The sequence below is a fragment of the Paramisgurnus dabryanus genome, chromosome 9 (genome assembly GCF_030506205.2).
Source record: "Paramisgurnus dabryanus chromosome 9, PD_genome_1.1, whole genome shotgun sequence".
Taxonomy (NCBI): domain Eukaryota; kingdom Metazoa; phylum Chordata; class Actinopteri; order Cypriniformes; family Cobitidae; genus Paramisgurnus; species Paramisgurnus dabryanus.
In genome coordinates this window covers 14,906,357-14,931,221 of record NC_133345.1, presented here as the reverse complement: position 1 = coordinate 14,931,221, position 24,865 = coordinate 14,906,357, and the positions used below count along the sequence as shown (strand labels likewise).

At 37.7% G+C, this 24,865-nt stretch overlaps 1 protein-coding gene across 1 annotated transcript; it reads left to right on the top strand.

Annotated features, from left to right (window-relative positions):
- The first annotated feature begins 282 nt into the window (after window positions 1-282).
- Window positions 283-24,079, top strand: ddb1 (damage-specific DNA binding protein 1). Its single transcript, XM_065270034.2, has 27 exons — window positions 283-461; window positions 1,624-1,772; window positions 5,389-5,505; window positions 5,608-5,829; window positions 6,060-6,174; window positions 8,187-8,284; window positions 8,379-8,537; window positions 9,027-9,110; window positions 9,255-9,371; window positions 10,581-10,683; window positions 11,260-11,335; window positions 11,473-11,581; window positions 11,669-11,847; window positions 12,008-12,171; window positions 13,032-13,139; window positions 14,007-14,214; window positions 16,674-16,769; window positions 16,892-17,003; window positions 17,784-17,907; window positions 17,994-18,158; window positions 19,257-19,351; window positions 19,452-19,622; window positions 19,707-19,816; window positions 20,040-20,209; window positions 22,949-23,051; window positions 23,405-23,528; window positions 23,753-24,079. Exons 1-27 carry the CDS (start codon window positions 401-403, stop codon window positions 23,834-23,836), a joined length of 3,423 nt encoding a protein of 1,140 aa, XP_065126106.1. The 5' UTR covers window positions 283-400; the 3' UTR covers window positions 23,837-24,079.
- The last annotated feature ends 786 nt before the right edge of the window (window positions 24,080-24,865 follow it).

Here is a 24,865-nt window from a genome sequence, read left to right as displayed (position 1 = left end):
GCACCAAAACACAACATATGCTGGTCTTGCTGGTATGCTGTTTTTCAGCAGGGTCGTGTTTCTCCCTATCCCATTAGCTTTAAGTGTTCCCTTTGGGATGATCTTAGCCTTGTAAAATCCATGAATTAACATTACAGTACAGAAATGAGTGCATTAGTGCTTTTATTTAACGTCACGTTCTACAGGACAGCAGTATATTTGCATACACCACCCCACACGACACAACACAACAGTTTTATCTATGAGCTGCAGTTTGTCATCCAGACCGCAAGAGGGCACTCGAGCGCACATTGACTCCGGGCACTCTGATCTAAGCGCTCTTCCGCGGGTTTGCACTACAGATCCGACACTGGACGCGATTTAAACTCATTTTTGGCCGTTCGTGTTGAAAGTGAGCACCATGTCATACAACTACGTGGTGACCGCGCAGAAGCCCACTGCAGTAAATGCTTGTATCACGGGTGAGTATGTGCGCGGGTGCGCGCGCTTGTGTCCCGCGCTCGAGGCCTATTTAGCTACAGTAAACACGACACAAGCTTTAGTTAAAAAGAGCTGTCGATAGAATTTTTTTGCTTTTACCCCACACATTATTACCCTTGTAATGTAGGAATTAGTAAATAAAAGTAAAGAAACAAATCCTTATTGTATGTGTCACGATTTAATACGTTTATTGTGTTAATACTGTATGTCAGTCTGCAGCTCACGCTTAGACAAGTCTTTAAAATCATTAAATTAATCTGTTATTTAAAACGACACCTAAGTGCAATAGGGCAATGTTATCGCTGCTACAGTGTAATTTTATATACACAGATATTGTCAAAGTGCAAATGTTTACACTGAACACTTGTTTTAGCGGTAGACATGTAGGTCAGTCACGTGTTTAAGAGACAGTGCACCCCAAAATTAAATTCTGTCATCATTTACTCCTTCAGGATATTACAAACCTGTATAATAAGAGAGATATTTTGAGAAATATTTGTAATCAAACAGTTCCTGGCCCAGCTGTTCAAAAAGAACAATTCAAACTTTTCGTAGGTTCATTTCAACATGTAACTACTTGCAACAAATATGAATTATTCACAAAATTCTTGAACATGATTTTTACAATACATTTAACTAGTTAATCTCTCTGATGACTATGACTAATGACATTAACAACTGTTTAAAGCTGGTTATGGTATTACTAGCCCAATGTATACTTGAAATACGTTTCATTATAACAGTTTAACTAATCATCTGCATATATTACAAGACTGAAATAATGAATGTTTAGTGAAATCCAGCCTTCTGCCTTTTTTCATTAAATTATTCCAATCTTACAAAAAATTGATAATTGCAAAATCAAAATCTAGATTTTGTCATGTAATCTGAAAGTTAGAATCCTATTTTGTCTTTTAAACAACCCATTTTGAAGTTTTCATCCGATGGTCGGATTTCAACTAGATGACTTTTGAACAATATCTTTTTGAGTCCCTGCACTTCTACCGTAGGAAAACAATACTCTGGAAGTCAATGGTGCTCAAAAACTGCTTGTTTACAAACATTGCTCAAAACACCATTGTGTTTGGATCAACTGGATGTTGAGTAAATTGGTTTAAGGCATGTTTGGTGTTTAATCTGCAGGTCACTTCACATCAGCCGAGGATCTGAACCTATTAATAGCGAAGAACACACGTCTGGAGATCTATGTGGTCACCGCTGAGGGACTTCGGCCTGTCAAAGAGGTCGGCATGTATGGCAAGATCGCAGTGATGGAGCTCTTCAGACCAAAGGTGTGTAAATCTATAGACAGTTTCAGCAGTAACAACATAAACAAAGGTTTTGGACGATGAAACACACATAACTTCCGGTAAACTCCCCTAAGAATAAATAACAACAAAGTCCTTTTAGAGAATTTTATTTTTGATAACAAGCAAAATAAGTCGATTAGATAAAAGGTAGATTACCGTAGTTCATATATTCTATAGCTAAAGCGTATAAAAAAGACACTGAGCTAATGTTGTTGTGTAAAATGTGTACTATAAAGTATACATTAACTACAAACTGGCTGCCAAACCTCCCTTAACATAGTGGTAATTAGGGAAGTGCATTTATGTCATTTTTTCATTTCGATTAATCCATAGGTCTGAAGAACGAGTACTCGATTAACTGGGGGCGGGCAATCATATGGGCATTTACACGTCATGGGGAAAATGAAAATATTTTTATTAAAAACACTTAAATAAAACTTAATTTTTTTAAGAAACTATGACAGAACAATGAACACATACTAGATTATTAATGAATTAAATGTTTTTAACAGAAACCTCTAACAGGAAAAGCTGCGTGATGAAGTAAAACTAAAGGGTTAATAAACACAAACGAAGCGCTTTCTATATGACACACACTGCATAATATTAAGCCTTTATACAACATAAATGTACAACGTGAATCTATCTGCATAAAATGCAAGACTTCAACTAAGTTTTTAACTAAGTTATGTAAATAAAAGAAAGTTTAACTCCCTTTGTGGATGTGCATCATAAACAGCACACTTTCAAACATGTCCAGTCAAAGCACAAGCTTCACCACATTAACCTGCTTTAAGTCTTTTGCTATCATTTTAGCGTTTAGCTGTGTCGTGTCGTGTCGTCCCCTTACCTGTTGTCAGTCAAGATGTAATGTTAATGCTGGTATGGCTCTCTTGTATCTCTTGACATTTGATGTTTAAATATGAGATAATAACCCATTGAACTTTTGACGACGCTGTACATTTTGCACCTGACTGACAGACTGTATTTCCGAAAATCATGGCATCCTTTTAAACCATAGTGCCTCGGTGATGTGAGGTGTGGCCGGCTTCACGGGATCGGCAGGCTGCCGCGCATTGCGCGGACAGGCGAGCTGCTGCGGTGTGGTCGCGCGGAATTTTCTGTTTGTTTTTTAGTAGCTCGACACCATGTCAAACACGCATCTCCAGACCCAGTCTTTACTACCACAGTCGCTTGTAACGCTAACCAGACATCCAAATGCCACCATATCCACAATAAATAAATAAATAAACCCACATGATCATCGTTTTCGTGATTGATCATCGATGCCACGTTCGAGTACTCGAGCAATCGAGTACTCGTGCCCATCCCTAGTGGTAATCCATGATCACCGTCTTCCCTTGTCTTTAGGAAACCAAAACGTGGGATATTTTCAATAAGGTATATGTTCCAGAGTTCCTTTTAGCCACTAGTCAGACCATTACACAAACAGAAACCGGAAGTAAAGTTCCGCTCAGGCGCGTAACGCGACAACGCACGTGCGTCCATAGAACCGTCTATATGTGCTGATCGATGATCAATTAGATCCTGTGATTTTGAGTGGTATGATGCAGTGTCTTGCCTTTTTAACCCTTTTATCCCTTTTATCTAGTTTATAATGAGTGTGTAGTGCTCCTTGTATAGTGTTCAAATTTTGTGGCGATTTTGATGCCGCGGGTCAAATCGACCCGCATTGGATTCAATGCAATTCCCTAAATATTACATCATGAAAAACAAGAAGGAATTAGGTATGAACAGAACCATTTTAGTATCAATATTTGTCACACATTACAAACACTTATTTTGAAAATAAACTGTTGTAACGTTTAACATTTAAATTCAACATAGTTTTTAACATACTTATGTTTAAAACATCCTAAATAAACAATTTAATATTGCTGTAAAATGAAGCTTTTCTTTTCCTAAACAGGCTCATCTTTTGTTCTTAAAATTGAAGAAATCACTGTTGACATGATGTGCACACATCAATCATGTGCTTTCTGATTTGCATTTTACACAAATGGTACTTGCTTTGGTGTCATGTTTTGTGGGGCACAACTGGCATGACCTGTATTCACCTTTGGATTTTCTGTGGGTCTGAATTAATCTGCTTTACATAGTATTTCATATACATTGAAAATAAAAATGATAGTTCAGACATTTTGTCAGTTTTTCAAAAAAATTTTTAGCACAAATAATGAATTTCTTTTTTACAATTTTGATGTTCGTGGGTCAATTTGACCCATATTTTTTGCTCCAAGGAAACTGTATAGACACAAATAAAAGAAGTTCTCCCGCTCTGTTATGTTTGCGATGTCTATAATGACCCCACACCTTATTGCGGTTCTGAGTGAGATGTGTTCAAGGCTGCGTAGACCCATCTGTAGATTAACTGAGCATATGGTGACATAAAACGATTGACGCGTCATGCAAAAGAGCGGTAACAACCCAGTTGCGCATTATGCTTTTTGCCCTGTGCTACTCTACCCCCACCAAATCCCCCCTCCCTCCTGCAATATGCCACCCTTGGCAGCTGCACATTTCACCCATGCCTAAATCACCATTGCACACTTGCTGGCATGTGATCTACTCATTTTTCAACATGAAATAACAACAAGAAAAAATTCCAAATTTGCAGGTTGCACATGTGCGAGAACTTGTTAAAAATGCTTGCGCTGTTTCAAAAACTGTTTGCAAAGTCTGGAGCTAAACCTTCGGCATGCTATGTGATTTTAAATGGTTCTGTGGGATCTTTGCTAGTTTTCACACTGTACAAACTGTACCGTGACTCAAGAAGACTCACTCAGAGTAACTTATAGCCACGCTCACTCCTCAGTGTTGTCTCGATTGACAGATGATGCAGAAATTTCAGCTTTACATTTTTATTTTATTTATCCTGTCATTATTTCATATATGATTAAATAAATATTGAAAATAAATATTACAGACATTATTACTTCCGTCATACAAGTCGTTATAGTTCCCCACAAGTTTGAGTAGAAACTTAATTTATTCTTGTATTATGTATGGTCACATTGCATGTGTTATTAAATTATTTGTTTTAACAAAATCAAAATGTAATGGTTTAAAAGGTTATTGACCGGATAAATGTGGTACATATATCAGGGATGTAATTTTTTCGCATAAATACGAATTACGTTTTTTTGGACCTCGGTGGGATGACTTAATGTCTAAATCATGTAAATCCGATTTTTTTATTTTTGTAATGGTGGGGGGGTATGCAGTCATCCAACATGTATTAGGTTGGCCATTATTACATAAGGCTTTGTTCGACTTTCTCGCTCTCTCTCTCGCTCTCTCTCTCTCTCGCGCTTTGCCTAACTTGTCTCCTGTCTCTCACTCACACGTCTCTCTCTTTCTTTCAGGGGGAGATACAGGAGACTGCACAAATGAAGAACATGGAGCTTTGTTGAAAGTTTTTTTTTAGGATGTATAGCGTAGGGGTGTAATGATTAATCGTGCCACCACATCTGATCTAATAGGGTTAAAAATGAGTGGACTGTACATTTTATCAGCCTGGTAATTGAGTTGTGACAGATCTAGATCCTAACGGTCTGATTCTCTTGTTTATGTAAAGGGTGAAAGTAAAGATCTTTTGTTCATTTTGACGGCGAAATACAACGCCTGTATCTTGGAATACAAGCAGAATGGAGACAGCATTGACATCATCACCCGTGCACATGGAAACGTTCAGGTACTTCTACAGCACTAAACACAATAATGACTGACCGTTTAGATGTATTTTTCTGTGTCATGTGGGTTTATTATAACCCTATATGTTTTTTTTTTTTGACAGGACCGGATAGGACGTCCATCAGAGACGGGGATCATTGGTATAGTGGATCCGGAATGTCGTATGATCGGCTTGCGGCTCTATGATGGCCTGTTTAAGGTCATTCCACTGGACCGTGACAACCGTGAGCTGAAAGCCTTTAACATCCGACTGGAGGAGCTGCAGGTCATAGATGTTCAGTTCCTGTATGGCTGTCAGGCGCCCACTGTCTGCTTTATTTATCAGGTACTAACCTAAAATCACTCATGATGACTGCATTGTCTGACTGCACATGAGAGGATGTTTTGAATCTGTATTTATTGTTAAGTTATGTTTTAGGACTTTGGCAGGGGTTAGCGTGGCTCTTTTGGTTATTCAGTTGATGACTTATATGGAGCTGCTGTGGTAAAACGTTTGGTCCAGTAAAGAGTGTTGGCATTACTAAAAACAATTGTGGTTAATTCTCTGTTGTTTAGGATCCTCAGGGCAGACATGTGAAGACATATGAGGTTTCTCTTAGAGAGAAAGAATTCAATAAAGGTCCCTGGAAACAGGAAAATGTTGAAGCAGAGGCATCAATGGTCATTCCAGGTGAGGTGATTGTACTTAATTGCATGAAATAATAGGCAGGCGCATCTGCGGGCACCTAAGCGTTGTTGTAGAACTCATGACGCTGCCTCTTGCTGCAAGCAGATCACTCCCGTGTGTGTGCAGCCGTGCCTTGTTCACAAACAGCTTCAGTAAACGATGGCAGGATCGCGCGAATTAAGCAGCCAGTACAACAGCGCGACGGGCTTATGTCTCGCGGTGCACTGTCCATGCAAAGATTAGGCTCATTTCATGTGATTAATGAGTGATGACGATCTTTGTTTGCGTGACAGAGAGAGCAGAGCCGCGCGCACGCTTTCTGTCTTTAAACTGTCTCCCTGCTTTTATTACTCAAAACAAAACTGACTCGATGGCGAAAGGTCGGAAGACCAAATCATATCCACCAAGGAAATGTTTTTTGTGTTGTTACAGTAACACTTTGTTTACAGTTTTGCGCTGCTCAGCCTGGATTAGAACATAGCGCGTCCGATTCGCAAACTGACTCCTTTGAACGGATTCGTTTGAATGAACGGTTGAAACAACAGATCTGTCCCAACACTAAACTCACAAGACGTCACTGTCAGCACAATCAGTCACTTATAGCGCCTCAGAAATGAGAATGTAAATGGGTTTAGAAAGATTTGCCCTAAATAAAGTCTCAACTAAAAATCATAGACATTTACTATGTTAACTTTATGATGAATAAATAATTGATCAGGTCTACCAAATAAGGATTTTATCCTACAAAACAATAAAAGCCATGGTAAAAAACTGATCAAAGATGATGACAGCAGAGTGTCAGGTAATATCTGTGTCTGATAAATGCATGGTGCAGAGGAGGTTGTAAAACTCTTCAGAAAGACCAGTCATAATTTTTTTAAATACTTTGACTTAAATAGTGACATTTTTACATTTAAAATATCTACTAATGATGAGAACATTTTGATTATTATGTATGTACATATAGAAAATTGGCCAGACATATTGGCCATCGGCTGCCCTGATTTCTAAATATCGGCATCGGCCAGAGAAAAAGCCATATCGGTCGACCTCTACTGTAAATGTTAACACAAAAGTGATTTTAAACAATGTAACCACAAAAAAGACACATACAAACAAAATGATCTCAAAATACCCCAGTATTCTTTATCTGATAAAAACATTTGTTCATGTTTTAAGTGTATGTAGAACAAAGACAGAAATCTGCGCTTCTTAAAGAGACAGTAACCTCAATTATAACCTACTTAAAGGATTAGTCCATTTTCTTAAAAAAAAAATCCAGATAATTTACTCACCACCATGTCATCCAAAATGTTGATGTCTTTCTTTGTTCAGTCGAGGAGAAATTAAGTTTTTTTGAGGAAAACATTCCAGGATTTTTCTCATTTTAATGGACTTTAATAGAACCCAACACTCAACACTTAACAGTTTTTTTTCAATGGAGTTTCAAAGGACTATAAACGATCCCAAACAAGGCATAAGGGTCTTATCTACCGAAACGATTCTCATTTTTGACAAGAAATATAAAAATATTACACTTTTAAACCACAACTTCTCGTCTATCTCTGGTCCTGAAAGCACCAGCTCCTTACCATATTTGGAAAGATCAGCTCCCAAAGCAATAACGAAAGGCGGGGTTACCAGATCCACATAACAAAACCAGCCCAATGGCCATTCACAGTTCAAATACCAACAACTTATGAAAAAAATCCTTCCAACCCGCAGAAAAACATCAACTTTTTAATTGTTCCTTTGATGGAAGGCCAAACAAATGAGCCATTTTAGGAAGGTGTGGACGAGGCTTCACTTTTCAAAAGAAGATCTCTTTCAACTTTACAGATTTTCTATATGCACAGACGTCTTTTATCACCGTAAAGTCAAAGAAAACATGAAATCGGGTCATATGACTCCTTTAAGACTTGTAATATATTTTTTTATCAACCTGTAAAATATGAGGAGTCAGAACTTCGCATTGTTTATTGATTGTAGTCTTGTTTGTTTGTTTATAAATTCAGTCCCTGAGCCATTTGGAGGAGCTATAATTATTGGACAGGAGTCAATCACTTATCACAATGGAGACAAATACTTAGCCATTGCCCCTCCGACTATTAAGGTAATGAAGCTTGAAGACTGACCCTCCCTATTTATTTTAAACTGTAGTATTTCTGTGAGCTTGTTTAATGTGTTGTTTAATGTTTTTAATCTAGCAAAGCACCATAGTGTGTCATAATCGTGTGGATCCCAACGGCTCGCGCTATCTGCTGGGAGATATGGAGGGCAGACTGTTCATGCTGTTGTTGGAGAAAGAAGAACTGATGGATGGAGCTGTGGTGCTCAAAGACCTGCGAGTGGAGCTCTTAGGAGAGGTGCGTGTGCTTCACATCTTCACAAACACTGACTAATATCCACCAGGATTGTTTTTTTTTCTTTTTTTTGTCTGTCTTTTCACTGAAATGACAGCTAAATCAAGAATGCAAGGAGACGAAGGAGGTTTGCCGTTGTTTGTTTATTAAGGTCCATTAGCGGTGCTGTGGCTTCACTTCTCCATGCAACACTGCACAGACCGATAGGCGGATGAGATCAAGTAATGAGAGAGAGAGAGAGAGAGAGAGAGAGAGGATTTCAAAAAACACATCATTTTAGGTTATACGATCACAGAATCAAGAAAACCTGTAGGGACTGATATACCAATAAAATAAGCTCAGATTTTACTTTCTTAAAGAATGGACTTCAGATGTTGACACTGTACAGATGTGTGTGTGTATTTAGAGGTAAAACACAGTTGTGTTGCAGATACACAGACTTGATTGTAGTTTTGTTTAAGACTAAATTGTGTGTGTGTTTGTGTTTTTTAGACCTCTATCGCTGAGTGTCTGACTTATCTGGATAATGGTGTGGTGTTTGTGGGTTCCAGGCTTGGAGATTCTCAGTTGGTTAAGGTTTGTAGATTCATGTTACCTGTGGGCTTTAATGTACAAAGGATTATCAGTGTGGGTTTGTATTTGTGATGCATGTGTTTTTGTATTAAACTCTTTTCATTGTGAAAATGACTGTGTAACTAAACTTGTCTTGACTCTTCACAGCTGAATGTGGACAGTAATGATCAAGGTTCATATGTTGCTGTTATGGAGACGTTTACTAACCTAGGGCCTATAGTGGACATGTGTGTAGTGGACCTTGAAAGACAGGGACAAGGCCAGGTGAGAGATGTTAAATTAATTCTGTATAATTGCTGAACTGTCAATTATAATGTAAATGTCAATTACATTAATATGTTTTAAAATGTTTATTAACACTCTGTGAAAGAATAACATGCAAAGAAAACAAACCATGTTGATGAAATACTTGTACTATTACTGCTGTATAGTGTCAAAAGGGCAACACATTGATTTTACACATTAAGTATATACATAATAATACTTCTTTAAAGTAGCCACTCTTTACTTGAACTTTGTAAAACTTTTCTCTTGTCAATTTTCTCTTTCGGTGTCTTGAGGTTTCATCCTGAGATGTGTTATACACCGTATTGAGGATTAGATTAAATTTCTTTTGTCATTGTATGTCACATACAATGAAATTAGTGAGCATTTCCTGAAACAGTATTTAGAAGCCTATACATGTAACATCTACATACATACAAACATCATTTACATGCATAGCGTATACAATAAACTAAGAAAGAAATATCTGAACATTTACATTTTCTTGAGAATGGAAAGTGACATTTTTACATTATTGCACATATATTTTTATAGCATATATTCATTATAGTTTACAGTTGTGTTGAAATTTCCTGCAGAATGTTATGTGTTTTTTTTTTTTACTAATTTCATTATTTATTAAACTAACAATTCAAACATAGTCTTAAGTTTTTAGCTTTCAAGATCATGAAGTCTAGGTATAAAGGAAAAATATTTGTAAAGATTTTTGGCCAGCTACACTTTCAGGGTTCAGGTTACATGCTAAATAATTCAGTTTTATAAACACACAGAGAAAGTTATATTGTGTGTACATGTGTCACTATCGCATCACAGCAGTATTGGAAGCATGCGACTAGACTATATAAACTAGATCAATAGTAAAAGCATCTTAAGAGTCGTCCTTAATTACCAACTTAAAACAAACACTGTTTGCATTTAATTAAAGTAATGTAGAAACTGTGCACAGTGGTTTAGCTGCATGACGGGTAAACAAATACGCCATATATATAGACTGCTTTTAAAGCAGTTGGTGCGAGACAGATGTTAGAGAGGCTTAAGGACACAAATCAAAATGCACGCAGAAATTGTTTTAAAGCCTTTAAACTACTTTTGCTATGTACCTAATGAAATGATTTTGAATGTATATGATAAACTTGTTATGATATTGAGCTGTGGAAATGAGCAGATATGTGATTTATTTTCCTGTAGTTGGTGACGTGCTCTGGAGCATTTAAAGAAGGTTCGCTGCGGATTATTCGCAATGGCATAGGAATTCATGAGCATGCCAGCATTGACCTGCCTGGAATCAAAGGTCTGTTTATCTGCTAATAATCTAAGTTTATCAGTGTATATATAAAGGCATTATTTAATGGGGTCATATGGCATTGCTAAAGCACATTATTTTGTATATTTAGTGTAATGCAATGTGGTTATATGGTTTATGGTTAAAAACACATTATTTCTCCACATACCATACATAATTTCTGCTCCACAATGCCCCGCTTTCAATTTTTTTTAGATTTTTACAAAGCTTGTCGTTCTAAATAGCGTGGTGTGCACCATTTGACCAGCTAACTAGTGCATTGTGATTGGTTGAATACTTCAAATGTTATGCTTGCACCCCTTACCATATTTGTAAAATCAGCTCCCAAAGCACAGAATTTTTTGATGAGATGTGATGTGATGTGATGCGATGTGATGACGTGATGAGATGTGACGAATGATATATTTGATGTGATGTGATGAGATGTGAGGGGATGTGATGATGTGATGCGATGGGATGAGAATAGACGGGAAGCAATGGGATGATATGTGATGAGATGATGTGATGCGATGAGAATGGACAGAATGTGATGCAATGTTGACAGCAGGTGTGTTGTTTTTTCAGGACTTTGGCCTCTCCGTTCAGAGTCAGGCAGAGACACTGATGACATGCTTGTGCTGTCTTTTGTGGGTCAGACCCGGTGAGAAACTACTACTACTACTACTACTACTACTACTGCATGTTGTTTTTACATTGTTGTGTCACATTTGATCAGTTTTCATAGTTTCTTCACCTTAATAATCCTAAAGATCATATTGGTCACGTGTGTGTGTGCAGAGTCCTGATGCTGAGTGGAGAGGAGGTGGAGGAGACCGAGCTTCCAGGCTTTGTGGACAATCAGCAGACGTTTTTCTGTGGAAATGTGGCACACCAGCAGCTCATACAGGTGCAGTTGTTTACATCCATTCTCGACTTTATAAGGATTGGGTTAGGATGGGAAAGTTAATGTGGATGTATGTATGCGTGCTTGCAGATCACATCAGCATCCGTGCGGTTGGTCACTCAGGACAGTAAAGCGTTAGTGAGTGAGTGGACCGAGCCTCAGGGCAGAAACATCAGCGTGGCGTCCTGTAACAGCACACAGGTGGTGCTGGCAGTGGGGCGGGTCCTCTATTATCTTCAGATCCTTACAGGAGAACTCAAACAGATCAGGTACTCGCAGATAAAGATTACGAAACAACTTTTCTTAGTCTAAGATGACTGTCTTGAAACAACATATAACTGTAATTTTGCATATTGATAAATTTTGTGTTTGTCAGTAGAGATAGAGATAAGTGAGTCAGCGACTGATGTTTGTGTTTGTGTGATTTAGCTCTACAGAGATGGAGCATGAGGTGGCATGTTTGGACATCACTCCTCTGGGTGAGACAGGACACGAGTCCAGTATCTGTGCTGTCGGCCTTTGGACAGACATCTCAGCACGACTGCTGAAGTTACCCTGCTTCAGTCCACTTCATAAAGAGATGTTGGGTGGAGGTGAGTCCTCAAAATATAAAATACTTGCTTTGTAGTTGCTATAATTAAGACGACTACTCTATTTTTGTGTTTATAAAACATGTTTTGCTCCTGAATGGGGATCTAGTTAATTCACCAGCTGTTAAAGGAAAACACCACTCCATCATGTTCTTACCTAAACTTGGATGAATTAATACAGACCTACCTTTTTTTATTGCGTACTCTTAATCTTTGTACAGCGTGCCGTGAATGTGCTAGCATTTAGCCTAGCCCCATTCATTCCTTAGGATCCAAACAGGGATGAATTTAGAAGCCACCAAACACTTCCATGTTTCCCTATTTAAAGACTGTAACATGAGCAGTTACACAAGTAAGTATGGTGGCACAAAATAAAACGTGGCAAATTTTTATTATAGTAGCAGTAACATCATCACTTCTAACTACTCCCCCTCTCGCTCAAACTTTCGTCCATATTACTGCGCCCGAGATTGAGCATTGAGATCACTAGACGAGGGCTTAATGTACTTATTTTTTATGAAAACCTCAATTCAAAATCAACATTTATACTTTCTTAAATTTTTCTAGCTCAAAATTAGACGGTGCGCGTTCAGACTCATTTTGCCAGAACAGGTCACATGTGTATTTCAGATTGCTTAGGGGTTGAATAAATCATGGGATAATTTTAATATTTGGCTGGAGTATCCCTTTAAGTGTTAAAACAAGTCATGTGAGTGTCCAAATAATGTGATTGATGCTGTTCTTATATGTGACTGTAAATGTTTGTGTTAATGTGTGCAAGAGTTTAAGATATAAACTGTAAAAGGTTAAAGTGTTATGTAGTTTTTAATGAGTAAATTGTCATGACATTGTGTGTCTTGTAGAGATCATACCTCGTTCTATCCTCATGACGACATTTGAGGGAAGTCATTACCTGTTGTGCGCTCTAGGAGACGGGGCGCTCTTTTATTTTGGACTTGACATTCAAACAGGTAAATGAAATGCACATACACCCTCTTTGATCTCTATGCTGTTATATATCAAGACATAATAAAAAAAATAATCTGGAGCCAGATTCACAAAAGCATTGACTAAAAATAAGACAGTCCTTAGAATAAAGGAAGACATTCGCAATAATGTTCAAGTACTATTCTTGAACATTTCTTAAAGGGGGGTCTAATGTTATTTCATGCATTCTGACGTCTGGAAAAAGTTTTTTATTTATAAATTTTGATGCTCATTTTCTTATTATTAGATGAGACTTTATCTTGGTTTTCACAGACATGGTCACATATGATCGAGCAATAAAGTGAACAGTGAAAGTAACAAGCTTGTACAATCAATTTTAAAGTTCAAAGTTAAGCAAATAATTTTACTAATTGAATTAAGCAAAGTAATATGATTTATCATTTCTACTCAATATGGTAAAAATACAGTTATTGGTATCAGCAAGTACTTATAATAAAGTTTCGGTATTGGACTCGTTCTGCAAAAAAGTGGTATCGGTTCATCCCTAGTGTTTGTAATCCCCACGTATCTTTTTTTATTTACTTTAATCGTAATTATCATTCAAATCTTGTAAATTGGTTATCCGTATCAGTTGATGAGTGCCGGTTATAAAACCCAGCTTCTTATTATGGAAGTAAAATGAGTTGCATTTCATGTTGATTTTATTGTGCTAGTTAAGTTTAAGCATAATGTTTAATATGTTTGTTATTTAAGCTTGTTCTTGAAGCTCATCTGTGAATGTTTACACAATAGTTTTGTTTAAAGAATGAATTTGTTTATTGTTATGGATCATGAGTTACTCTAGAAAGCGTCTGCCCATTTTAGGTCATGTGTTTATATCTTCTGTCCAGGTGTTTTAAGTGAACGAAAGAAAGTGACTCTCGGCACTCAGCCCACGGTTCTGCGCACATTTCGATCTCTCTCCACGTCAAATGTGTTTGCCTGTTCGGACAGACCCACCGTCATTTACTCCAGCAACCACAAACTGGTCTTTTCTAATGTCAACCTAAAGGAGGTCAACTACATGTGCCCGCTTAACTCCGAGGGCTACCCTGACAGGTACTGCATCAGCACCGCAAACAGACATTCACTATTTGGTATTTGGAGTTTACCAAAGACAAACTGATTTCTGCTGTTTGTTCCTGCTGCAGTTTTCTACCTCATAAACAAGTAACTAATCACAATCATCACTGTTAAACGAGTGATCAGTAGTTCGAGTCATAGATATCGTGTATGGATGCCGCACTCGGCGCTAAAGTGATTGTAGCACAACCTGTTAACGCTAAAAACAATAAGTGCCGCAAACTGGCAGTTCACATATACATCGTGTGAAACCAGACTAAGACGAAGTTATGAAACTGCAGAATGAAGCATCTATTTACATCTATGGTCCGAGCTGTTCGATCGAGTAGAGGTGGGGGCTAATTTGCATATTTATAGATCCACGTATACTACGTAGTGCATGAGTGTAGAGTTACATTCAAGTAAGGATAATGTATACGCAGCCGGTTGTTATCACAGAAACAAGCCTAGACAATGTAAAAAAAAAGGGTACTTTTGCGATAACAACCGGCTGCCTGTACATTATACAGCTTATTACACAGCTATTTACTTAAAAGTTAAGGAACATTTTAAAGGTGCATTGTGTAACTTTTAGAAGGATCTCTTGACAGAAATGCAATATAATCTACATAACTATTAGGAGTGTCACGATTCTCCACATCCTCGATTTAGTTACATTTTCGATTCTAAGGTCACAGTTTGATTCTTGTTTTTTTTTTACTTTTTTGTTGAAAGAACAGGTTGCTATGCCATTTTTAGACTAGACTTTTATGAAATATAGTATCTGACCTTGAACCCGGAGATGCCCTGCTATGTTAGCCGTGCTGTCAGTGGAAAAATATGGGACACGCACATACCTGATAAAACTAAACTTCCTGTCAGATGAACATTCTTGTCAGTACTTTGCACCTTAAAAAATGCGCTTTTATTACCATCAGACGAGATTGTGAGACTATACCCCAATAAGTCATGTTTAAATGCTGTTTTCATAACTCTTAGGGTGTTTTCACATATACACTGTTTAGGTCGGCCCAAATGACGTGTCGCTCCGAGTACGGTGCGTTTGGGTCAGTGTGAACACAACAGCCGCACTCGGGTGCGCACTAAACGACCGCTCCGAGACCGCTCTAAACAGGTGGTCTCGGAGCGGCTGTTGCCGAACTCTGGGGTGACCCACCTGTGGTGTGAACACTGCTGGACCTCGGGCCGAACCAAATACAGGAAGTTCTCCACATGTTTGAGCCACTGGGCTTTCGTTGTGACGTGAGCCGGGTGTTATATTGTGGGTTAACAACAAACAAGCCAATCCTGGTCCGTTGCATAGAGATTCGCTGTCTCCTTTACGTTTGAGCTGATGATTTTATAAATGCATAGCTGTCCTTCACACACAAATAGTGACATTACGGGCTTTTAGCAAACGGCTCCGTGAGAAAGGCTTTAATAGAACAGCTACGCAATTTCGCGTTAAAGCAAAGAAACTTCGCAAAGACGTGCATCGTTTATCTCCACATCTTGATAGCTGCGCTCTCTCTGTCAAGCTGGTTGTCGTGGAAACGTGGGGGTGGTCATGAGACGGTAAGAGCTGTCAGAGACCAATGACAGCGCTGACCGTTGTCACATGGTGTACAGTGCGGCATTTCGAGTAAAGTAAAAAATATATATATGTGAACACGGACCGCACTAACTGAAAAATGATACAATGTATTTTGGTGTGCACCAACATAGGTGAAAACAACCTTAAGCAACTGAAATAAGTTGTTGTGAAAAGTAAACAGATGTCAGTTCAGAGAAACGACCAGTCTTGTCACAGACGCCGTTCTGCTGTACACGCGTGCATGCTCTGATTGAGTTCAGCTGAAGGCGGGATGTGCGTACATGTAGGTACAATGTAGGTACATGTTTGTCCTGTGACAGCTACCATATGTGCTCATTTTTAACAAATGCAGACCACAAGATGTTGAAATGTCACAAACACATCCTGGACCACAGTCGTATGGGTAGATCTTTTTTATATTGAGATTTTCACATCATCTGAAAGCTAAATACATAAGCTTGCCATTGATGTATGGTTGTAAGGAATCGGGATAGGACAATATTTGGTCAAGATAAAAATTATGTACGATTTTCATATCGTTGTGTGTGATATTAAACTGTACCTGTCAAAATTATTTGCAGCATCCGAGTTTGTTTGTTATTAGTTTTTAGCCGTTGTTACCTAAGAATAACAAACCAGCAAATGTTGTGACTGGCCAGTCAGAATTGAGCATTCCAAAGAGCCGTATAATAAGCCGTTTTAAAGCATGAAAAATAACTATCACAGGAAAATTTTTACATAATAGGAATATTTTACATGTGCTTTTATGATGGTCAAAGATAGGTTTTTAAGTGATAAATTACAGGTGCTCTTTAAGTAATCAGGTGATCTACATCACTTTAATTTTCTGTTTCTTTTACAGTTTGGCTCTGGCCAATAACAGCACTCTGACCATCGGCACCATTGATGAGATCCAGAAACTTCACATCCGAACTGTACCCCTCTATGAGTCACCCAAGTGAGTGTTTGTGTATTACTGACGCTTTCAGCTGCTTGTTGTTCATTAGAAATAATTCCTCAAGCTTATTGAAATGATGAAACTGTGTTCATTGACTCTGATGTGTTTGTGGTGTTGTGCAGGCGGATTTGTTATCAGGAGGTGTCTCAATGTTTTGGAGTTTTGTCCAGCAGAGTGGAAATGCAGGATGCCAGTGGAACCACATCAGCTGTGCGACACAGCGCTAGTCAACAGGTGTGTGTGTGTGTGTTTATGACTTAAAGGAACAGTATGTAGGATTGTGGCCAAAACTGGTACTGCAATCACAAAACTTGTGGCTAAAACTGGTACTGCAATCAAACAGCTGGTGGCCAATACACAAAATGACAACATAAACATCAGTTGAGGGCTGCAACTCCAATTTTTAAATGACAATATCCAGGCCGGACCACTGTTGTCAGTGATATAAGTATTTGACATGAAAATGATTTCTTAATGTCTACTAACATATCAGGGCCATTTTATGATTAATTGATATAAATTTCTAACATACTGTTCCTTTAAGTGTAATTTGTAGTCTTGCGTAGGGTCTACGCTGTAAGTTATGTATTGGCTGTGCATAGCCTGAGGTGCACCTTGCCAAAATGTAACAATGTATCTGTTCTAAGTGGACCTCGAGTGCTGCGATTGGCCCACTAACCTCCTGTAAGGTATAAAAAATCTGCATCACATTTCTTCATAGGCATTTCCGTTTGCGATGGTAAGCACAAAGATCGGCCAAGTTGAGGAGTGATTTAACTCAAACGTTGCTTTCGTCATTCCAAAAATGATGGTGATGGACGTTGGTGGATTTATGTATATCACAGGCATCACACTTGCCATTTTTTAACCAAAGTAATGTGAAAGTCAGTACTGTATGCTAACCCATACTCAAAGCATACATTGTATTGTGAGTATTTAAACAGCAGTGTGTTGTTGTTTTTGTTTTGTGTGTTGAGTATTTAAACAGCAGGTTTGTTGTTATTTTGTTTTCAGGCGTTGTCCAGCAGCATGAGCTCCAGTAAACTTTTTCCCAGCAGCACCGCACCTCATGAGACGTCCTTTGGAGAGGAAGTGGAGGTTCACAGTCTACTGGTGGTTGATCAGCACACATTTGAGGGTATTTGTTGTTAAATACACAATTATTTGTATGTGAATATTCAGATTTGCGATGTTAAAGATGATGTCATGTAATCTCTGCTGCAGTGCTTCATGCTCATCAGTTCCTGCAGAATGAGTATGCTTTGAGTATGGTCTCCTGTAAGCTGGGCAGAGACCCTGCTGTTTATTTCATAGTTGGCACAGCAATGGTATATCCAGAAGAGGCGGAGCCTAAACAGGGCCGAATCATCGTCTTTCACTATACAGATGGTAAGACTGCTTTAGACTTTAAAAGAGTGATATCTGTAAAATGTATAGGGTTTCTATACATATCCCGTAATTGCTGGACTATAAGTCACACTTTTTTCATAGTTTGATGGTCCTGCGACTTATAGTCAGGTGTGACTTGTATGTCAAAATGAATTCATATGAACCAAGAGAAACCATTACTGTCTATAGACAGTTTTAGCATCAAGCAGCTTTTGTGGTAAACTCCGCCAAGAATAAATAACAACAAAGTCCTATTAAAGTAGTTTATTTATATAACAAGCAAAATAAACAACATGTAGATACCTAGGAAACCAAAACATTTGTTATTTTCGATGAGGCATTTGTTCAAGAGTTCAGTTTAGCAACTAGTTAGACCATAAAAAAAAACTTAAAAAACGGAAGTAAAGTTCAGACCAGACGCGCAATCGCACGTGCGTCCGATGAAACCGTCTAAAGCCGCGAGAGTCTGCTGCTCCTGTATTTTATGTAATTTAATGAATTCAATGAGGCAGAATGACTTTGATAGTTTGGTGAACTTGATTTGGCTTGTTGTGTTAATTTAGCCTATTCAGCCTCCCAGGTATGTTCAAAATGCTTTGTGTTTGGTGAATAAATGGTAATGTTACGTTAACATGTACGGACACCTATTCAGCCTGCTGTTCTGTGCTGTTGTTTAGATGAATAACTTGCCCTTCCAGATTATATGTCTGTTCTTGGGCTTGGATTTTGTGAAATAATTTCTAAATAAATGTGACGTATATTCCAGTTTTTTCCTCTTCAAAATGCATTTTTGACTAAAGCAATTTATAGTCTGGAAAATATGGTAATTAAAGCACGTCTGCTATGTTTTGATGCCAATACAGATGATAGGGAAGTTACATAAGTCAGATATTGATATATCAGGGTAATATACTTTGTGTATATTGTGTATATCTTGTCATGGTTTTTAGTAGACTACTTGTTTACAATCCCTCAGATAATTCAGTCATCATTTGTTATTCTAATCATTAAATTGTCTGTGAGTTGTGTAACCATTGTGAGCCTGTTGATGAGATGAGAATCTCTTTTAAATCTGAATTGAAATGTCTGTGTTTTCAGGTAAACTTCAGACGGTTGCAGAGAAGGAGGTTAAAGGAGCCGTTTACTCCATGGTGGAGTTTAATGGCAAACTTCTGGCCAGCATCAACAGCACTGTTAGTTTATCATTAGCGTGATGATTTTTAATATCAACTCTCTGTTACCTCAGCACTGCTAACACCCTGCCTGTGTCTGTGTCTATGTGTGTGTGATTAGGTGCGTCTCTATGAATGGACAGCAGAGAAGGAACTGCGTACTGAATGCAATCATTATAATAATATTATGGCTCTGTATCTGAAGACTAAAGGAGATTTTATACTGGTGGGCGACCTGATGCGCTCGGTTCTCCTGTTAGCCTATAAACCTATGGAGGGCAGTTTTGAGGAGGTCAGTAATCGTGTCAGTGTCACCATGCATTGCTGATCCTGAAGCTTTCACAGGAATAAAGCTTTGCTTTTCTCTTCTCATCAGATTGCCCGGGATTTTAATCCGAACTGGATGAGTGCTGTAGAGATCTTAGATGATGACAACTTTCTTGGAGCAGAAAATGCGTTTAATTTGTTTGTTTGCCAAAAAGACAGGTAACATACACCTCAAATGTTTTTTATAATTGGAAATAAGCCGTTATCTACAGAAATCTTTAGGATCTCTGGATTACTTTTTAACCCGTTTCATTTTTTTTTTTCTTTTAAATAGGGTAAGTAGATTATCAGTCAGCACAGACCGATAATAATAAAAGATGAAAGTACGATGATAGAAAAGTGTCTTTTACATCGATGATATAATGATTTTCTGTCTTATCAGTGCGGCAACTACAGATGAAGAGCGACAGCACCTACAGGAGGTGGGCTTGTTTCATCTGGGAGAGTTTGTCAATGTGTTTTCCCATGGATCTTTAGTCTTACAGAATCTGGGCGAGAGTTCGACTCCTACACAGGGTTCTGTGCTCTTTGGCACAGTTAATGGGATGATCGGTAAGGTTTACTCTTACACATCCATTTATTACTTTACATTACATTACAATCTTAACATTTTAATCCATCCAAAGGCGGACACAATGCGCTTTTAACCTACATTATGTATTCTATTGTCCAATTACAGGTATCACACTTTAGATAATGTATACCACTACAAAAGTTCAAGAGGCATTTATTTATCATATGCATAGTTAACACTGGGGAAAACCAGGCATTGAAATGCTTATGATGAGTGACATAGACGTATATGTAGGGCACTGAGATTTTGAGTGACTTCTGTGACTATAGACGGTTTCAGCAGTAACAACACAAACAAGCGGCTTTTGTGGTCAACGCGCAACTTCCGGTAAAATTCCGCTAAGAATAAATAACGACAAAGTACTTTAAACCTAGTTTATTTATATAACAAGCAAAAAGTCTTCAGTCTGGTTGTCCGTGATCGGATGGATTGTAAGCGTCTGCCAAATGGCTTTCTCAAGCAGCGAGTCTGATAGATGTCCTGTAAGCTTGGAGATTATGTCCGATGATGAGTTCTGCTGTTCTCAGCACTCGCTGAAGAGCTTTGCGGTCGAAAGAGGAGCAGTTGCCGTACCATACTATCATGCAGCCGGTCAGAATGCTCTCTATAGTGCAGTGATAGAATTTTTTCGTGATGTTAGAGGAGATGCCAAACCTCTTCAGCCTTCGCAGAAAGTAGAGATGCTGATGGGTTCAAAGATCAATAAAAAGACTGGCAGTTCTGGTTCTTCATTCTGATTGGTTGAAACGCGTTCTAAGCCGCGATAAAATACCCCGGTAAACCCACGGTTCAGACCGCATTACATAAGTATCACTGCGCCACTGTTGCTGCGTACTGATTTATGAAAATAAACACCACACTCTTTAATCATATTTTTAATTTGTATACAATTGCACAATTATGGCGATATCCAGATAAATGTCAATAAATATTGTTGAGTCATCTAATCAATAAAGAGAAAACGCTGCCTGAGGAGTTTCTACCTCAAATTCATATTTCCGCTATCCACTGGGTGGCGATCTTACCCAACTTAAACACTGCATTCACTCAACACTAAAAACACTGTGCAATGGTGATAAGAGAACAAATCAAGGTAGGATAAATGTTAATGTATAAATTAGATGAATTTTGATTTATAAAAATAAACACCACCGTCTTAAATCATATTTTCATTGTGACACAGTTCTGTTTCAGTCACACTTGATTCTGAGGAACTACTTTGTTTGGCGGAAGAGTAATATTTGTACTAATATAATTACAACTTATTTGTGTTTTATTTTATAAAATCCCGCTAACGTTATGCATATGAAGTAACCGTTTTATAAAAGCAATAACCCCCGCGAAGCAGTGGGGTTAGAGTGCATTTTATAACAGCTAAGGGGGTTTTAGGCACAACGCGAAGCAGGGCCCCGTAGCTATTATAAAATGCACTGATAACCCACTGCTTCTTGGGGCTTATTGCTTTAATAAAGTTCAAAGATTGTAGCTTCGATATCTTTGATATAAAATTAATCCTTTAGCAACAGTAATACAAAAATGTATGCACGGACCACAAATCACAGTATGGGGCAATTCCAAAAAAGCGCAGATGCGAGCGCTAATAGCTGCGGCTTATTTACCAAAAAGGTGAAAAATAAATAACACAAACACAACAGCTGATTTTCATAATAATCAACAATACAATCTACTTAATAAGTTCAGGGTCACAAACAAGCATAGCTGATGAGGTGCAGGTGATCTACTAACACCTGATGAGCTTGAGTTCAGCACCATAGACGTCCCAGCTGAAAATTCAGGGTGTGAAATTCCAGCTAGTGAAGCCATAGTCCACTCAAAAGAACTGGAGGACAAAAAATTTATGTTTACAAGAAGTTTTGAAACACCTGCTATTTTGTGTCTTCTCCTAGAGACTCCTCTTTTATTTCCTCCAGCAAATAAAATAAATGGCTTGGCAAACAATATTTTTGAATAATATGTTCCTCTGGCATTCCAGATAAACTGTTAACTGTTAAAACAATCCTCTGCCTTGTACCATGCTCTCTCTCATTAGTAAATTGCGTTGAGTGAATCATTTAAATAATCTGCATATGCAACAAGGTCAGTCACAAAAAATAACTAGACCACACCTTTTCAGCGCTAATGATCCACTGCGCGTCTTTGGTAAATCCCAAAATGATGGTTCGCGCTGGTGCAAGCTGTTATTAAATCTGGGCCTATGTACGTTCATAATGGCATTTTACACCTTGATTATGAACTGCAAATAAATGTCTGAATGGTTTCATCATTTGAAAATATCTCTTATATTTATAATATAATTGTCATTTCATGCATGCAAACAGGCTAAATGACTAAGAAAATTTTAATAATAAACTCTCAATTTAATCATCTCTTATATGCAATGTTTATATACTTTAATAACACTATTAATATAATGTTCAGATGACAATCCTATACAGACAGCTAGTTTAACTGTTAATATATTGATTATATGAACAGTTTTGTTTGATAGAGCATTCAATATAACAGCCTGATTCTGGTTTTTGTCATATGATATACATTAGTGAACTATTTCAGTTTTTTATAATGTCGCCTGTAATGCTCTGCATTTACTGTAAAGCTGCTTTGCTACAAAACCAAATTTTGAAAAGTGCTATAGAAGTAAATCTGATTTGAATCGTGTAAATGTGTATACAGGGTTAATTTGATGTGTATTTCAGGTTTGGTGACGTCACTATCAGAGGGTTGGTATAGTTTACTGCTGGACCTCCAGAACAGACTCAACAAAGTCATCAAGAGTGTCGGCAAGATCGAGCACAGTTTATATCCTTCAACCCCACATAAATGTTTAAATCACATGCTTATTTTTGATTTGTAGTCAATTCAAGGAATCTGTCACCTCAAAATGAAAATCAGCCTGTACTTTGACTTTCTTCTTTCATCCAAACACAGCAAGAGTTTATATTAAATAATATCTGTTTAACCATTGTGTTATTGGATAGTGCCCTTTTATTAAAGCTCCAAAAAAGTCCATCCATCCAAAATGTCTTCAGAGGTGAAGCCTGTTTCTTTGCTTCAGAAGACTAATTTTCATTGTGTGATGATCTGACGCAGATCTATCAGAGCGTTCCTTTGATATTTTTCTCAAGTGTTTAAGTCCTTGACTCTAGCGCCACTTGGAGGTCATTTCATACAGAGCGCAAGACTGAGCAAGCCACAGGATTCATAGACGGAGATCTTATTGAGAGCTTTTTGGATTTGGGTCGTGCCAAGATGCAAGAGGTTGTGAGCACACTTCAGGTAAAATTATTACTATTTACTATTGGAAATTGTTTGGCCGTAGTCGTTTGGTAAACATTTCCCATCAGCTACAATGACAAAATCCCATTTGATATCTGGTTGTCCTGTGGCGAGTTTATCACTTGCAGGCACTTTGTTTCTCAAATCTTGTCCTCATTTATTTTCTGCAGATGTCAAAAAAGTTTTTTTATGTGAAAATCCATATGAATTTTCTGATGTTCCAGATTGATGACGGTAGTGGAATGAAGCGGGAAGCTACAGTGGACGAGGTTATTAAGATCGTGGAAGAGCTGACGCGGATCCACTAAGCTACCAGAGCATCACAGATCTGTAGATATCTATAAATAAATGCGAGAGCATGTTAGATGTGATAAGGCAACTCCCTATGAATTCTCATCATCATTTGCAACTGCATATTTATGGTGTTAGTTGTCAAGAAGCATAATTTTTCTGTCTGTTAAATAGTGATTTTCGGTAGTTTTAGTAAAGCCGTTTGTTGTGTTTTTCTTGTTCATTTATTTTTAATAAAGTTTGTTTCGAAACATTTTCAATACTTGTTGCATACATGTATGTCGGTATGATATTTTATTAAAAGCTTTGAAGAGTGCATTGCGTAATAAGTTTAATCCTACTGAAAGATGACTTCTAGAAAAAACCTAAGTACTTGTATATGAAGTTTTATAGTAGCATTATGTTGATGCTGTATAGCCAAAGGAGGCGGTCCTGCCAACACGGCAAAGTCCGATTTGTCCCTCTCTTTCTCAGCAGCTTGATCTTTTTGAGCCTCCAGTGAGCAATTCAAAAGCAGCTGTGACAAGAAGTCAAAATCATCAAGAAATCTAATAAATGTTTAATTAATCTAAAAAAAAAAACCATCTTTGCACTGTGCCACAAGTGTGCAAACTTCAAATAATTCAAAGAACCGGAGTTAATTATTTCTCTTAACGAAAAACCAACATCCCTGGAACATTTCTTGACCAGAATAAACCATTTAACAGCCCCATGATATAAAATGTAATACATTGATATAGTTGACAAATAATCTTACACATTTAGTCAATTTATATTATAAACAACAGGTGTCACATTAAACAAAGCATATGTATTTACATCTTATATATTTTTTTTCTTTTAAGGGTCATAAGTGACATGTCACAATAAAACCATGAACAGCAGTGTAAAAAGCTTTTTAAGTGATATCAACATTAACCTAATTTTTTTGTTGTTTGCACCATACTACTTATTTCTGTGTAACTGGAACCTGTTGTACACAAACATGGACAAATTACACTGCTTCATGTTCTAAGAAAAATACTTTGCTATAATATTTATTGGTT

What these genes read in the sequence shown, in the direction of transcription:
- ddb1 (XM_065270034.2), top strand. Translation starts at nt 401, where the DNA reads ATGTCATACAACTACGTGGTGACCGCGCAGAAGCCCACTGCAGTAAAT. An exon ending in GAGATTCTCAGTTGGTTAAG is followed by an intron (nt 9,111 to 9,254) that starts GTTTGTAGATTC and finishes GACTCTTCACAG; the next exon opens with CTGAATGTGGACAGTAATGA. An exon ending in GACACAGCGCTAGTCAACAG is followed by an intron (nt 17,004 to 17,783) that starts GTGTGTGTGTGT and finishes TTTTGTTTTCAG; the next exon opens with GCGTTGTCCAGCAGCATGAG.